The 15,933-nt window shown below is 43.1% G+C and overlaps 1 protein-coding gene across 1 annotated transcript in view; it reads right to left on the bottom strand.

The window, feature by feature from the left end:
• The window catches only part of LOC147449146 (protease Do-like 8, chloroplastic), a 53,949-nt gene extending 47,933 nt beyond the window's left edge, over window positions 1–6,016 (bottom strand). Inside the window, exon 1 of the mRNA XM_086521711.1 lies at window positions 5,859–6,016. Within this exon, the coding sequence (XP_086377837.1) occupies window positions 5,859–5,968 (110 nt within the window). The 5' untranslated portion in view covers window positions 5,969–6,016. The remainder of the gene's footprint in view (window positions 1–5,858) is intronic.
• Between the last annotated feature and the right edge of the window lie 9,917 nt (window positions 6,017–15,933).

The following is a 15,933-nucleotide window of genomic DNA, read 5'->3' as shown; positions in this document are numbered from 1 at the left end:
AGAAGCCAGCGTTGCAGACCTTTATGAAATTCAAGTACCGCACGACCCACACATCAGAGTGGGCCGGCGAAGAGTCCCTTCCAAGATTTCCGGATGCTGTTGGCGATCTCCCTCGACGCCATACAGTTCATTACCAGTACCTCACTTTGAAAAGGAGGGGATGTCACGTGACATCCCAACCCTATGTGTCCGTGGACAAGCTACACCACAGTAGGTTTCACTCAGTCCAGTCAATTTAGATTAGCAGTGATCTGACACTTTTGTGAGTCTATTCGTAGACCGTGCATGCCCAGTCACTTAGCTTAGATGCATATCCTCCGGTTGCACACAGCATGATCATCGGAATTCCCATCAGAATCCATTAGCATCAGTTAGGGGAATTTTCCAATGCATTTAACCTATTTTCCTATTTATTGGTATTTTCACTTATTATTTTTAAGTGACTTTCCTACAAAAGTAGGTAGGGCAATTTTGCTAAGTTAATATATAAGCAAACCCAAGTTAGCACTTTCTAGCAGAAGAGCGTAGGAGCTTCCGCTCAACAGGCAACTTCTCAGCAGTACCCCCCTCAGCATCAAGATCCCTCGCCATCCACCTCCCATGCCTCGCGTTTTTCTCCCACAGTTCACAGATCAGCCATCGCTTGAAGTCCTCCCCCTTCTAGCAGTAGTCCCACCTACAGATCAGCCCCAAAGGCATAGCGTTTTGGACTCAAGCAATTCAGCCCCATCCTCAGCATTTGAAGATCGTTAGCACATCAGATCTGCAGCACTTTGTAGCGTTTTCAACAGCATGAACCTCAGCCTATGGTGGCGTTTTTGCAACAAGTCTGCAGCTCATAAATCGCAGCCATAGACAACAGTTTCCCATCGTTTTTGACCCCAGCTTACTAGCGTTTTTGACCTGCACAACCAGCGTTTTCAGCCAACAGTGGTGGCCTTAAAAACGCAGCCAAAATCCTGGTTTTTGCCAGCGTTTTTATTCAGCCCTAAGCCCCGACAAGGACAGTCATTTTCAGCCATAAGCACAGTACGAAACAGTCATTTTCAGCCACCGAAACAGTCCCCGAATTCAGTGATTGGAAGCCAACAGATTTCAGCCATCGAGTCGTCGTCGTCATCACCGTCGTCGTCATCGGCATAGTCCCATTGCATCTGTCCATTGCATACGCATTGTACACCTTTGTGCAATCAAAGTAGACCACTCGCCGACGAGAGTGGGGCCTTCGGAGGAGGGTTTTACAACCTCTCGGGTGTCGTATCTCTTCTCTCTCCTTCTCTCAGTCTCATTCACTTGTAGGCACAATCCACTCACTTTGTTCATGACCACAGCACTCTACAAGACGGAAAGCTCTCTCTTTCCCTCTCTTTCCCTAAGAACTACAAGGAACCTTGAGCAATAAAGATCACTAATCTTGAGAAAATACAACATTCATTCCGCTGCACCATACACTCCAAAAGCTTCTAACTCAAGCAAAATAGTCCCAAAAGCAACTGGTGAAAAATCTGCCCCAAAAAGTAAGCAGCACAATTTGCGGAATTCCATGCAGCAACCACGTCAGCATGCCAGCTCGATATGCGGAAATCTAAAATTTGGGCCTGCCTGTCCGTACAGTTTTCTACTACGTCATCATGCTCTGTCCGCAGGTGGTGACATACCCTCCTCTTGAAAGAATTGCAATCGCCCTCGATTATGCCTGCAAAATCAGACAGAAGCCATAAACCAGTTCAGTAGACACTCACTAAGTACCGACGCACTAGACGACACAAATCCAACACTTGTGCAAAGACGACAATCACATCACATTCAAATCATATCACATAGAGTCTAGGACCATCTGACAATGTATTTAGCAATCGCATCTAGATCCGCACCCGACCTCACTGATGTCGGATTTAATAATCTCATATTGCAATCATGTCTATAGATTTTGTTTTGATCTAGAACCATGATTCGTGGCAACATATTTGTTAATCGCATCTAGATCCATCCCAGATTTCATTGATGTCGAATTAACTGATCCCATATTGCGATCATGTCCATAGATTTCTCAAGACCGAAATGCTGCAATCATTTGGTCAATCATTCGATCTGCACACTGTCATGTGCGAGTAATCATTTCCGGGGATCCCAATCGATCAATCACACACTGAGTTCATAATGAACAGAGTGGTTCAATCATTCTATTCTAGATGTGTGGCCATCTCATCCCACAAGAACTCTTGATGTGATCAGGACAGTTCCATTGAATCATTCATGATTCTTTTCGTTATCAGGTTTCTTTGGGAGCTGTCATTGCTCCAAAATCATCTCATTCTCGATTTTCACCTGTTATCTGCACACAAATAGCAAGTTCTTCCAGAGAACATTAATTTCATACATTAATCAGATTCATCTTGAGAAATTCCTATTTCAAAGTTCTTCATTCACACACTTAGTTCATATTGAACATAGTGTTTCAATCATCTAGTCATCTCATCCGTCTAGAAGTCTTGATGCACTGAGATCCTTGTGTAGCCATCTCATCCCGCAGGAACTCTTGATGCACTCACGACGATATCTAGTCATCCCATTCATATGGGAATCTTGATGCACTAGAATCATCATCATTCATTCAAAGTTCATAATTCTTATCTAGAAATGTGATCAGGTTCATTCCAAAGCGACTCGTCGCTCCCAATTCGCCATCATCTTTTTCTCAATTTCACCTGCAAAACAGGTAAAATTTTAAGCAAATGGTTCACCTCGTTGCAAAAGAGTCGAGGTCCAGTTCCATGTTTCCAAATGCTTTCATATGCATGTTCCTCGCTCCTACTAGTTATCTGTACACAGACAACAAGATATCAATATCCCTTTTAGTTTCCTTTCCAAAATCTGTTATGGAGCGAGTATCTCCTCGCCTTGTAATATCTCCTCTGAAAGGTGTTATCTCTGTCAGATTCTCCACAAGAACCCATTTGTAATCTGGGATTCTTTATGGCTTATGTCCTGTAAGACAAAGCGGGAGCACACCCGATGCGCGATGAAGTAAGGGTGGCAGTGGCTAATAAGTCCAGGGTCGCGACACGAAGATTCTTTGATAACAACTTCCAAAGTGCCCAAGTGCCCTGTCTGCTCTTTGATAGGACCGGTATGCTTTGAGAAAAGCACACGCTTGAAGCTCTCATACCACTGTCGCAGACTTGGACACCCCAAGTCGAGACTCAGGCACGAGACAGAGAATCACTTGAAATACTTCACAACTTTAAAATTAGAGTCGACACTGCCTAGCGTAGTTCCGTGCCCAAAGGTATTGGCCCCAAAACCTGGCACCCCTTTCGGAATTTCTTTATTGTATTAATGCTTGAGCAAAGTACAACACCAAAGGGGTCCTCTGCTCTCAGACTCCACGTCCAGATGCTCTCAAGAGTGAGGCCCTTTGGATCTATTTATTCTTACAAGGGATGCCCCAAAAGGAGAGCCCCAAAAGCTTCCAACTCAAAAGCAAAATAGTCCCAAATCTACTAGTCAAAAATCTGCCCCAAAAAAAGCAAGCAGTACAATTTGCGAAATTCCGTACAGCAACCACGTCAACATGTTAACGCGATATGCGAAAATCCATATTGCTGCCACGTGGCATCTGTCAGCGTGAAATTCGGGCCTGCCTGTCTGTACAGTTTTTTGCCACGTCATCCTGCTCTGCTCTGTCCGCGGGTGGTCATGCCACGTCAACACTTTTGGACCAGGTTGCTATGGCTGTGTTTTCTTTCAGGAGGTGGATTGGAAAACTTATTGTGCCTTTTGCAAGTGTGTTGTGCCTTTTGCAAGCGCACATCTTTCTTGGAATTGTCGACGGAACCTTCTAGAAGAAGTGGACGTTCAATAATTTTTTATTTTTCCTCCAAGGATGAAAGTTTCAGTTCCAGCTTTAGTAGTCTCTTGTTCATCCGGATGCAGCAAATTAGGTGCATGTTCCAATGCATGTGTTGGGAGTTGTCTTTGCTAGGAAAAGGAGGATTCTTGTATCTCCAGAACCACTTCTTGTATCATCATCAGACTTCAAATGATAAGGGTTAGAGGTGGAGCATGTGGTGCTAGATGCTTAGCGGACAACAATTCGAGGAGGTTTTGTTGGAGAGGACTAATCGTATCTCCGTGTTCTCTCTTCACCGATGGTAGTGTGGCCCTATAGATTTGGGCATTCCTTTTTAGTGCCAGTTGTGGGACAACTTTTGCGCTCTCTTATGGGCAGTATTCTTGATGTTCAACAACAAATTTGTCAATATCCTATGGATGACTAAGTTTCCATGCACTGTCGGCAATTGACACGGACGTCTAGTTCCTAGTTCCGCAATCAGCAACATTTGGATGCTCTTCCCATACATCCCATTGGCAGTTGATGGGGACGTCTAGTGCAGTCAGCAACATTTGGATGCTCTTCCTCTACATCCCCTTGGAGAGCTCCAACCTTTGGGGCAGCCCATTTCGATCTTCATAAGCATGTTGCAATCCCCCTAGGCAGTTCTTTTACTCTTCCCTTGAGTATAGGTGTTATATTGTGTATTTGTTATTGACTACATAGTTGTGTGGGTACATTCTTTTCAGCACAAGTAGAAAGGACTATTTTGATAAAGATTCTAAGGAAGCAACTTACAACACTGAGAGTATACGTGCTCCAAATCTATATAGAGTTTGACATATTGTATTGGATTGCACCTACACGTTCCCAATGCATCCGAGCAATAGTTCCGAAGTTTTTTCCTCTAGATTGATCCCTGGAGACTGTATCATTCAAGACACACCTATTTCTCTTATCCTTAGATTGGCATGTAGCTCTTTAATAGGCGGATAGTGGTCCTTCTTATACTAGGAACCAGTTACAGTTAGCCATGGCATTCTCGAAGTGGGGAGATGTTCTTCTGGATTCTCCTAGGTTGGATGTATGTCCCCGATTCACTTTGAGAGTGGGGTGATACTCTCTCGGAATGTGTTCCAGACAGATGAAGATCATTAGCACTTTTCACTCTCAGTCTCAACGAAGTTCCTTCAGATAGAGTTCGCAATTTATCATGATGTATGGTGGTTGGTTCTCTTGCATGTACTTGCATTCCTCCCATGAGTCTTGGAGGTGCTACGCCCATGGTCGATTGTTGCAGCTTCAGGTCAAAAACGACTTCTAGGAGACAAATTCGCCAGTTATATGATACCACTCCACTGCAACCGGCAAGCCAGGACTCACCTAACACAGCGATAAAACAGTGTAACAATATCACAAGTTGACTAAAAACAGCAAATTTTAATTAAAAGAGGCGAGATATAGTGGAGTAGAGTTCCCCACTAGACCATCTAACAGACGCCCCTTGCAATACTTCTTTGTTTATTATTCCAAATTATTGGTTACAATTGCTCGCGTGAGCCAACTCACATAATTTGAGAGCTAATGGCACCTTGGCCCCAAAAGTGACTCAATTTTAGAGTAATTTTTGCAAGCCCATAATCCTAGTATGGATATGGCAGCTAATTTCTCCTTATGAAAATGATTATCATCATAATTGTGACTCTTAGAGTCGTAACAGTTTTCCAGAGCTAGTGTAGTTTTTTCATAATGTTTTCTTTTACATGCCTCAAGGCATGATACCCTGAGTGAAATGTAACCAAGAAAAAGTACTTGATCAGTCCTGCGGATCAACTTTGGTCTCGAAATGACGTGCATAGAGCGCTCTCTCGCTCTCTCTCTCTCTCTCTCTCAAATACAAATAGAGTGATCAATGGAGCTTACCAAGGAATAGAGTGGAGGGGGGCTAGCGCTCTCTCTCTCTCTCTCTCTCTCTCTCTCTCTCTCTCTCTCTCTCTCTCTCTCTCTCTCAAATGGAGCTTACCAAGGAGTAGAGTGGAGGGGAGCAGGAACGCGGGCGTTCAAGGCTGTCTTTGCTTCGCCAGCGCACGCTCGAGCAGATAACAAGATATGAGGTGATGTAGCAGTGGCCATCGCCCACTATTACATAGAAGTTTGAAGCTCCATTTAAAGACGCAGGGACATGCTAAGCATAAGATATCAAAGAATTTTTTTTGAGATGATCAATATAATTCACTCACAATTGTGAGTTTTGCTATTAAAAAAAAAAAAAAAAGATATTAAAGAATCAAAGATGGCATGCTCAAAAATTAACAAGTGATTAAATCACGAGCCCTGCCCTTTGGAGATTGCAATGATAAGCAGGCTATCATAGGAGCTTTCATACTCATGGGGGACAACTAGGGTAAAGGGGCCAACTTAAGGCCACCTAAGCAGCATGGAAGATTGCGAAAAATTTGCTGCACCAAATGAATCATGCAATGGCACAGTAGAAGGCCCGTGCTCATCGCTACGACCAACAAAAAGCTCAATGTGAACAACTCATCATCGACGTCGCACAACAGCAAAACATCTTCTATGTGTAACAAAAATGGCCGTGCAAAGCAAGCCGCTGCAGGGTGAGAAGCGAGCCAATGGCCCACACTTGATCTCGCGATCCCATGGAGGAGGTTTGACCTCACTCAGGCTAACCACAACAACACTGGCAGCTTGATGGCTCATGACTGGTTTGTTTTGGTCTTGCTCATTGGGGTAGTCGTGCCCCTCTTTCAAGGGGCGGCTTTTTATGGCCCCTTTACCCTATTACAAGATGATAGGCTAGCACAAAAAAGCATGTTTGGTTATGATAAACTCATGCAAAACAAAATCTTGCACAATTTCTAAGCTCGATTGCACATCACTCCATGGTAGATCCCATGGACCCAGACGTATTTGTTTGTGTAGAAATAGCACCAATATCATAGTCAAATTCCAAGGCCATCTCTTATGTTAAGAAGTAAAATGCATGCTCCGATAGCTCCCATAATGAGTTCATGATATATGTGTTCTACTTCAAAGACCCCATCATTTGCGCCCATGCAAGACAATTTTGGTGACACATGTAACATTTAATGTTTAACATAGATTCCCCTTGCATGTCACTAGCAATGCTCTAAAAAAGCCCTTTTCCCAAAAACTTGGAAAGCATACATATAAGTAATATTGGAGGTAAATTGAATATATTTGAAGATATTTACGTTAATTTTTCTAAATTTTGGAGTTTTCTCACCTTGAAATATAAAAATGTTAAATCTCAAAATTTGAAGGTGAGATTACACTCAACCTAGGTTTTTTTCGAGCATCGGGATTCTCTCCCAACAATAATCACATCGGGGCTCTATCATCCCATTTTGCGTGTTGTCAATCACTTGCATTTTGTATAAACCACCTCAACCATTGAGTTTACAATTAGAAAGAAATTAATGACATACTACATGAATATGAGAGAGAAGGAATTGAGAGAGAGAGAGAGAGAGAGAGAGAGAGAGAGCAACATCCTTGGCCCAAGTCGCTAAATGTATATAAATGACTTTTAACATATAGAAAGAGAATGCCTCGAGAGTTTTTCCTATTTCAAGATTTAGGCAAGTCTCATTTTTTGAAAAGATGTTGGCATCTAGGCTGAGCGCTTCATGCCTAGGCAAACTCTATGCTTTACGTCACTCTAGCTTGAGTTGGACTCCACACCTAGGCCAAATGCTTTTGTGCAGTCTTTGCCACCTCCATGCTTGTCCTTCCCCTTGCCTTTGTATGCTCCTTGCTTGCTCTTCATGAAAAAGAGAAAGAGATATCGCAACTTGTAGATGTGTACATTGTTGCCCCCGAACATGTTGTTAGTCACCCTCATAGCCATTGAAGACCAAAGTGTAAGCTCGGCAGAAAGAACTAAAACACAAAAGATAAGGCTCATGGCAAGTCATACATTCTTGACATCAATCTAGTGTCTTGCTCATAGCCATGGGTGTGATGGTTGGTACAAATGGGCAATTTTTTATTTTCGATAGTAGACTAACGCTATGGTCAAGTTGCACACCTTGCTTATGAAGGCCCACACACCAATAGCGTGTCGTCCAGGAGGGTGCGATGTGTGCACACAAATAGCAAGATGATTTGCTTCTAATCCTAGTGTCTTGATAGCGGTGATGAGGGATTAATTGTCACCGAAAAGTGCACCCTCAGTAGGGCCCCATATACCTTCCTCAGTAGCACATCATGACCACAATCCATGGCAAGGTTGCAATTCGTGACCCCTCTTCTGTCCATCGACTTACTTCCGTATCACCAATTTGAGCTAACCGTGAGCCGTACACAACGCCCGAAATTGCCACTGCCTCACACCAACTACCACGAGTGCAAGCACTCACTCCTCATCGTGTCCATGCCTCAAGAATGTAAGACAAGGGGGACTGGAGCATGCAATTCTCCACCTAGCCATGCCCTATAAAGTCCCTGCCTTGCTAATAATAGGGCCCCTTGACAGCATCACTCCGTCCTGGCCCTTGGCTTGCCTGTTCTTACCCTAGGTTTGACATTACTCCCCCCTTGGAGAAGCGTTTTCGTCCTCGAATAACAAAAGTGGTTGTATCTTCATAAGAACACTAATGTTTTCCACATTGGCATCCTTCATGAATCCAACTATTTGTTTGATCAGAACACTACTCAGTAGGAGGTTCAATGAAATCAAGAAGAACATCTTGATTTTCCACATTGTTGTCCCTTTGTAACCGTCTTGTGTAACCGGCTCATATCCATCATAGCGTGTAGACTCCATTTAGAACTCACTTGAGTATAAACGAGTTATCACAACTAAGATGTACCCGAAAGAGTACCTCTTTTCACTTTCCATGAAAGTAACTGGCTAATGTAACTTATCGGCAAAATATAAGTCCTTGACTTGTTATCAATTTTCATCAGTAAACAACCCCACCATAACTGGTATTCAAGGTTGAGAACCTGACTTAAACATGAAGGGATTAAATCGAGTCACAAACATGCTTTACCTTATGGTAAACAAACTCTAACTAGAGCGACATGTGCTTTCAAATTGGATTTCTTGTTGCTAACGTACGCTCTTCGCACATCCTTTATCACAAGATTACACTTGTAGTTTGCCTATCCTCTTTGGATAACTAACAGTATTGAGGTGTGTTTCTCCACAATTTATAGACAGTCGCCCAAAATGATTGGTAAATGGGGATCGCAATATCGTTTAACATTGTTGAGGAATCAATAATGTCATGAATAACCATCTTGGTTAAACTTGAAAGATCCATAAGCACCCAAACTGAGCCATGACCTCTATTGGTGATTGGTAGATCCAAAAGTAATCTCATAGAGATACTGCACATAGAGTGTAAAATGCTTCATAAGCAACTAATCTGATGAATATGCATGCTGCTCCAAATCAGCCTTTGCTAAACACTAGGGCCCATAACAGCTAGTGTGCATGCATATAACACAAACTGATCCGAACCTACATATTCATGGTCATACTTGCCAATACTTATGTCTAATGTGACGCTCCTAGCATACATATTTCTATTGCAATCATTTGCAAGCCTTGCTGAAATGTTTGAACCATAATAGAAAGTGAAACATAAGTCACTTCTAGGTAAAAACAATGAAACTTTTTAATTAACAACACATAGCTTTTCTATATGCATAAACAACCAGCCATTAATGTTGTTTAACAACACTTGTAACCTTAATAAGTCATTCTGTATCTGACAATTTTTGGCCATTGAAATTGTTCCTGATACGACGTGCTAAAAATGGTCTATGAAACAAATTCCACCAGCGTCACATAATTAAAATAGAGGGCACCAATGTCAGTCCCGGAGACTCATATCCACATGTGGAATATGTCTTAACTAAAGATGTCTAAAAAAAGAACATCCTTCAAGTACGAGATGTACTAGTGTGTGGGGGTAACTGTAAACACTCAACAACTAGAGTGAGAGGGACCCTCATTAGCTTTGCTCCACATTAGCTAAACCGAACTCCTTGAGTTCCTAGACCATGTTGTATCTCATGTGACAACATGTGCCAAAATTGCATGATATAGGAATGTATATGTTGGAATTAGGGTTGCAGAGAAACACACACAGCTTGGAGAAGACGAAGGAAGCTCAAGGCACACAATAGAGAGTGTGTTACTTAGTGCGCAATGGAAAGATAGATAGCCCTAGAGTGATGGGCGTATATACAATGCACGGGGGAAAAAACCTCCTAAAGAGGGAAAAAATGCCCCGGCAGTCCTAGTGTGTTCACACACATCACTACCACATGTATATGGTAACAAATCCCCCCTGGAGTGATGCGGTGAACGAGAGCTGGCACATGAGTAAAGGGAAGTGCCATGCCCTGAGGACAGGATCAGTCCACAAAGGGGAGTAAGCCCAAAGCTTTGCGGAAAGCTTCAAGCTTCTCACGAGACAATGCCTTTGTGAAAAGATCTGCAAGGTTGTCCTGTGTTGGCACATAAGCCAAGCTGATCTCTCCTGCTGAGAGCCTCTCCCTGACATAGTGGTAATGCACCTCAATGTGCTTTGTGCGAGCATGAAAAACTGGGTTCCTCGCAACTGCCAATGCGCTCTGACTGTCAGTGTAGATAGTGTTGGCAGTGTCCTGTCCAACACCCAAGTCAGCCATAAGGCGTCTGAGCCATACACACTCAACCGTAGCTGTGAAGACTGCCCTGTACTCAGCCTCACAACTCGAAGTGGCCACAGTAGGTTGCTTCTTGCTCAACCATGATATACATGAACTGCCAAGCATGAAACAAAAACCACTTGTGGACACTCGCGTGTCAAAACAACCAGCCCAATCTGAGTCCGAAAAAGCATGTAAGTCTGGCGGCAGTGATCCCCCCTTGGGATAAAACAAGCCAAGATGTAAAGTGCCACTAAGGTAGCGGAAAATCCTCTTGACAGCCTGCCAATGCTTAGACCCTGGGCTATGCATAAATCTGCTGACCTGCGAGACTGCAAACTGAATATCTGGCCTCGTGTTGCATACATAAATGAGGCAGCCAACAGCAGTTTGGTAAAGAGTGACATCAGCAGGATCGCCAGCATCATGTAGACTCAACTTCAAACCTGTTTCCATGGGAGTGGCAATAGGTTTGCAATCCTCAAGTCCAAACTTACATAGCAATGTCTCTATGTAACTTTTCTGACACAAGGCAATACCACCATCACACTGCTTAAACTGTATACCCAAGTAATGATGCAACAGCCCCAAATCTTTCATCTTGAAAGTAGCATTCAAATCAGCCTTAAATTCAGTAATATGTCTCTCATTTGGTCCAGTGATCAGCAAATCATCAACATAAAGAACCACAATGAGAAATACATCATCCTCACGCTTTACATACAATGTGCTTTCTGTTGGACTGTTACGAAAGCCTCGTTTAACCAAATGAGTGTCAGCTTTCTCATACCAAGCACGAGGAGATTGCTTCAACCCATACAAAGCCTTCTTACATTTGCACACTTTGTCCTCTTGTCCTTTTATGACAAAACCGCGAGGCTGCGTTACATAAACTTCCTCAAATATGTCACCATTCAAGAAAGCAGTAACAATGTCTGATTGATGTACATCCCAACCAAAATGAGCTGCCAATGCACATAGAAAACGCACAGTAGTCATACGACAAGTGGGAGCAAAAGTCTCTTCATAATCTATGCCTTTTTGTTGTGCATAACCCTTTGCAACAAGTCGAGCCTTATGGCGATCGATCTCACCATCCGGCTTGCGTTTCAACTTGTAAACCCACTTCGTACCAATGGCCTTTTTGCCAGGAGGCAAATCACATAAAGTCCATGTGTCATTCTCTATAAGTGCATCATATTCTGATTTCATGGCAGCAATCCAATTTTCTGAATTCTGTGCTTCATCAAAAGACAGAGGCTCCTCAACATCATGTAAACTAGACACAGCCAAAGCATAACAATCTGATGCATAAGATGCATGGCGAGAGCCTGAACGAGTACGACTAGATAAAGGTGCATCCAATTTACTGTCACGCAAAGTGTGCACCAGCCATTTTGGCATACCTCTAGCCTGCTCATTTTCAGCCCTTTCCTCATCAAGTACATCATGTACATCTGCATCAGTAATAGGCTGTTCTAAAACATTTTCAGAAACCCCCATAGGCTGTACATTTGCCTCGTTGGAACTTACATTCGTATTTCCACCACTGAAAAGAGGCAACAAAGTGTCATAAATGTCCTGTGAGCTTACATTACTGTCTCTAGTACATGACAGCAAGGGTTGAACAGAATCTTCCACAAACACTACATCCCGTGAAACCAAAATACGTTTTGTTTGCGGATGATACAACCTGTAACCTTTGCTTTCAGCACTATAACCAACAAAAATACATTTGACAGCCTTATCATCCAATTTTTTGCGCTGCACTTGTGGCACCAAAGCATATGCCAAACAGCCAAAAACACGCATGTGCTCAATAGAAGGTTTTCTATCATGCCATGCTTCATATGGAGTAATAGACTGCAAAGCTTTCGTAGGACACCTGTTAAGTACATAAGTGGCACACATGATGGCCTCAAGCCAAAAAGAATGCGGCAAAGCTTGACTTTTGACCATACATCGTGCCATTTCCGTTAGTGACCTGTTTTTCCTCTCAGCAACACCATTTTGCTGAGGTGTATAAGGCACTGTACATTGGTGTTTTATCCCACGACTAGCCAGAAATGCATTAAATTCATGAGACATATACTCCCCCCCTCGATCGGAACGGAGGGTGCCCATAGTACATTTTGAGACACAGCAGAACAAGTAGCCAAAAATTGTTTGAAGCACATAAAAACTTCGGACTTCGCTTTAAGCGGAAATACCCACGCATGCCTGGAGTAATCATCAATGAAAGTCACGAAGTACAGGTAATTGCCCAAGGACGGAGTTTGCATGGGCCCACAAACGTCACTATGCACAAGCTGCAACCTGCATGTGGCCCTAACTGAACCATCCTTTGGAAACTTAGAACGCTGCATTTTACCCAGAATACAGCCTTCACAAACATGTTTGATAGGTGCTTCAAGAGGCGGCAAAGAAGCAACCATATCAGATTTCTGCAAACGCAGCAAACTGGCAAAATTCAGATGACCAAAACGTGCATGCCAAAGTTTTGCATCTGAAATAGCTCTTGAATCTGCAACAGCATTTGCAAAATTTTGTCCACACTTGTCATACAAAGTGAGCTTATACAGCCCACGGCACAAAAGCCCAGATGCAACAATTTCATCACCAAAACTGAGATCATGAACTGTACATCTGTCATCCACAAATTTGACTACAAGTCCAAGTCTAGCAAGTGCGGATACAGACAAGAGATTCTTCTTGATCCCAGGTACATAAAGTGCATCAACAAGTGTGAAGGAACTGCCATTAGCAGCAGTGAGCACAATCTTTCCAACTCCCTGAACTGGATAAGAGGCGTTGTTGGCACAAGTGACTGAATTCCCATGAGGGACAGACTCGAGAGAGGTAAACAATTCACGATGTGAGGTAATGTGCTTTGTAGCACCACTGTCGAAATACCACACATGTGAATCTGCAGCAACTGACAAGCATGCATCATGGACAGCAGGATTGTAAGTGCACTCTGCGCTAAAAGCCCATTCTGCATCAACATCAGCATCACAATCTCCTTTCACAGAAGACTCAACATGCATGGCTGCATTTGTAGTGGAACCACCATGCACCACCCTCTTTTCTCTTAGCCTCTTTGGCCTTCAACTTAGGACACGACTTGATCAAGTGATCATTGGCTTTACAATAATGGCAACGCATCTTCTTTTTGCCCTTATCACCAGAATTGCCAGACGAAGTGCTGCCAGCAGAAGCATTAGGAACAGAATTTTTGCCACTCGCAGCAGACCCATAAGAAGTGGCTGCATTACTGTTACCACCCTTTCTTTGAGAAGCAATAAAAGCCTGTTCAACTGCACGCTGCCTAGTCCTGTTTTTTCTAGAAAGTGACTCTTGCAACAGCAATGTGCATAATGCATCAAACTTGACAACTTCAGGATTTCCTTGGGTCATCAGTCTCCAAGTACTAGCAAAAGTCTGGTAGGAATCTGGTAAGGCATCAAGAACAGTCTGCACAAGGGAACTGTCAGAAATGACTTCACCTGCAGAAATGAGTTGCTCATTGATATCCTTGACACTAGCAAGGAAAGTGTCCATATCATCTTCCTCATGCATAATCTTCGACTCTAGCTCTTTACGCAGCAAAGCAATTTTAGCCTCATTGCGGCTTGCATAAAGACTTGCTAGAATATCCCAAGCCTGTTTTGCAGATTTTGCTGAACGGATGTGAGGAATAATGGTGCGCTTCACAGACAACGCAATCAATGCATGAGCCTGCGCATCCTTAACATCCCAACGAGCTTGTTCTGCTGTAGGCAAAACAACTCTAACAGCTGCAATCCTTGCAGCAAGACCTGCAACATCCTCAACATCGCCTACATCTTCAGAACTAGGACGTACATCAATGCCCTGCACAATGTTCCAGACACCTTTTGACACAAGAACATGTTGCATCATATAAGCCCACATAGGGTAGTTGTCCCCATCCAACCTGTCCTCAGCAGCAAACATCTTGAACACATCTGTGTTGTTGTTGTCAGCCATGGTAAATGCTGCACCTGATGTGAAAACTGCCCGAAAATAGGAGAAATGGAGCGGGAACAACTTGTGCTATATAGCACAAACCGTAGAAGACTATAAGGCACCTGTTATGCAGAAAATGGCACTGACAGAAAATCTGCACAAAATGACGAAATAGCCTGTGCAGTACTGCCCGTAGTGGAAACGGAGGCCGAAATGAGCCCAAATCAAAATTCTGAGCAGACCAAGCTCTTCGAGCTTTCCCAAAATATTTGTCGACCTGCGAACGCTCGCCAAAGCTCACTGAAATCGGAGAAAGTGAGCAGGCGTGTGCTGGAGCAGCTGGCGACTAAGCCCGGGAGGACGTGACCTGCTCTGATACCAATTGTTGGAATTAGGGTTGCAGAGAAACACACACAGCTTGGAGAAGACGAAGGAAGCTCAAGGCACACAATAGAGAGTGTGTTACTTAGTGCGCAATGGAAAGATAGATAGCCCTAGAGTGATGGGCGTATATACAATGCACGGGGGAAAAAACCTCCTAAAGAGGGAAAAAATGCCCCGGCAGTCCTAGTGTGTTCACACACATCACTACCACATGTATATGGTAACAGTATATTGGACACTATGGTCCAAAATACTTTGCTCTTACATGACCTTGTCATGTCTCTTAAAGAGAAAAATGGATGAAAAAATAGAAGTTGATACATCCGGCTTGGAAAAGCAAACAAAAACATATTCAAAAAAGTAAACAAAACCAAATCAGATGTGTACCTTGAGGGTGAACATAGTGTTCACTTATTTGTAGTCAAAGGCGCTTGCCCAAATTTCCTGCCTACAAAGGCCTAGGAGTACTAATTGAAAGTTAGTGAAATGCAAGTAGTATTGCACATGTAACCTTGGGTATTTCCTTTGCAATCAAAACCCCTTGGTAGACTTTGCAGAGGAACTACTCAACTAGCAGCCAGCGCTTGGCCTACATCTGTGGCCCCCCTTGGGTTTTCCCTTGGCATTACATTACTTTGGAAGTTGAAATATTCCACTACCCCTTGGAAGCTTGTGGAATTCTTTCCTTGAAAGTGCAAGTGTGAAGATTCCAAGCATTGACCATCAACACTTAATAAGTGATTTAGTAATCACGAGCTAGGTCTTACCCCAAAATTGGACTCGTATAGACACTTTCAATGCTATAGATAAAATAGGAGATCCACTGAAGTTGGAATCTCATTTAAAACCGGATCTTTTCTAGACCCAAAAATCCATAATCTTGGGTTTTTGTGAGCAGCTGTGCTATCTGAAATGTTGACTTCATCTATACACCCTGGTAGAGATAAGCCCTTACGAGTTTAAAATGGTCAAGAACTCAACTTGACCACCCAAAAAATCAGTAATGGCAAGACTCTTGCTTGTCCATTAGAATCGAT

The sequence above is a fragment of the Adiantum capillus-veneris genome, chromosome 10 (genome assembly GCF_014529385.1).
Source record: "Adiantum capillus-veneris isolate H3 chromosome 10, ASM1452938v2, whole genome shotgun sequence".
NCBI lineage: Eukaryota > Viridiplantae > Streptophyta > Polypodiopsida > Polypodiales > Pteridaceae > Adiantum > Adiantum capillus-veneris.
Note: the sequence above shows the minus strand (reverse complement) of the source record. Positions and strands in the feature narration are given on the sequence as shown.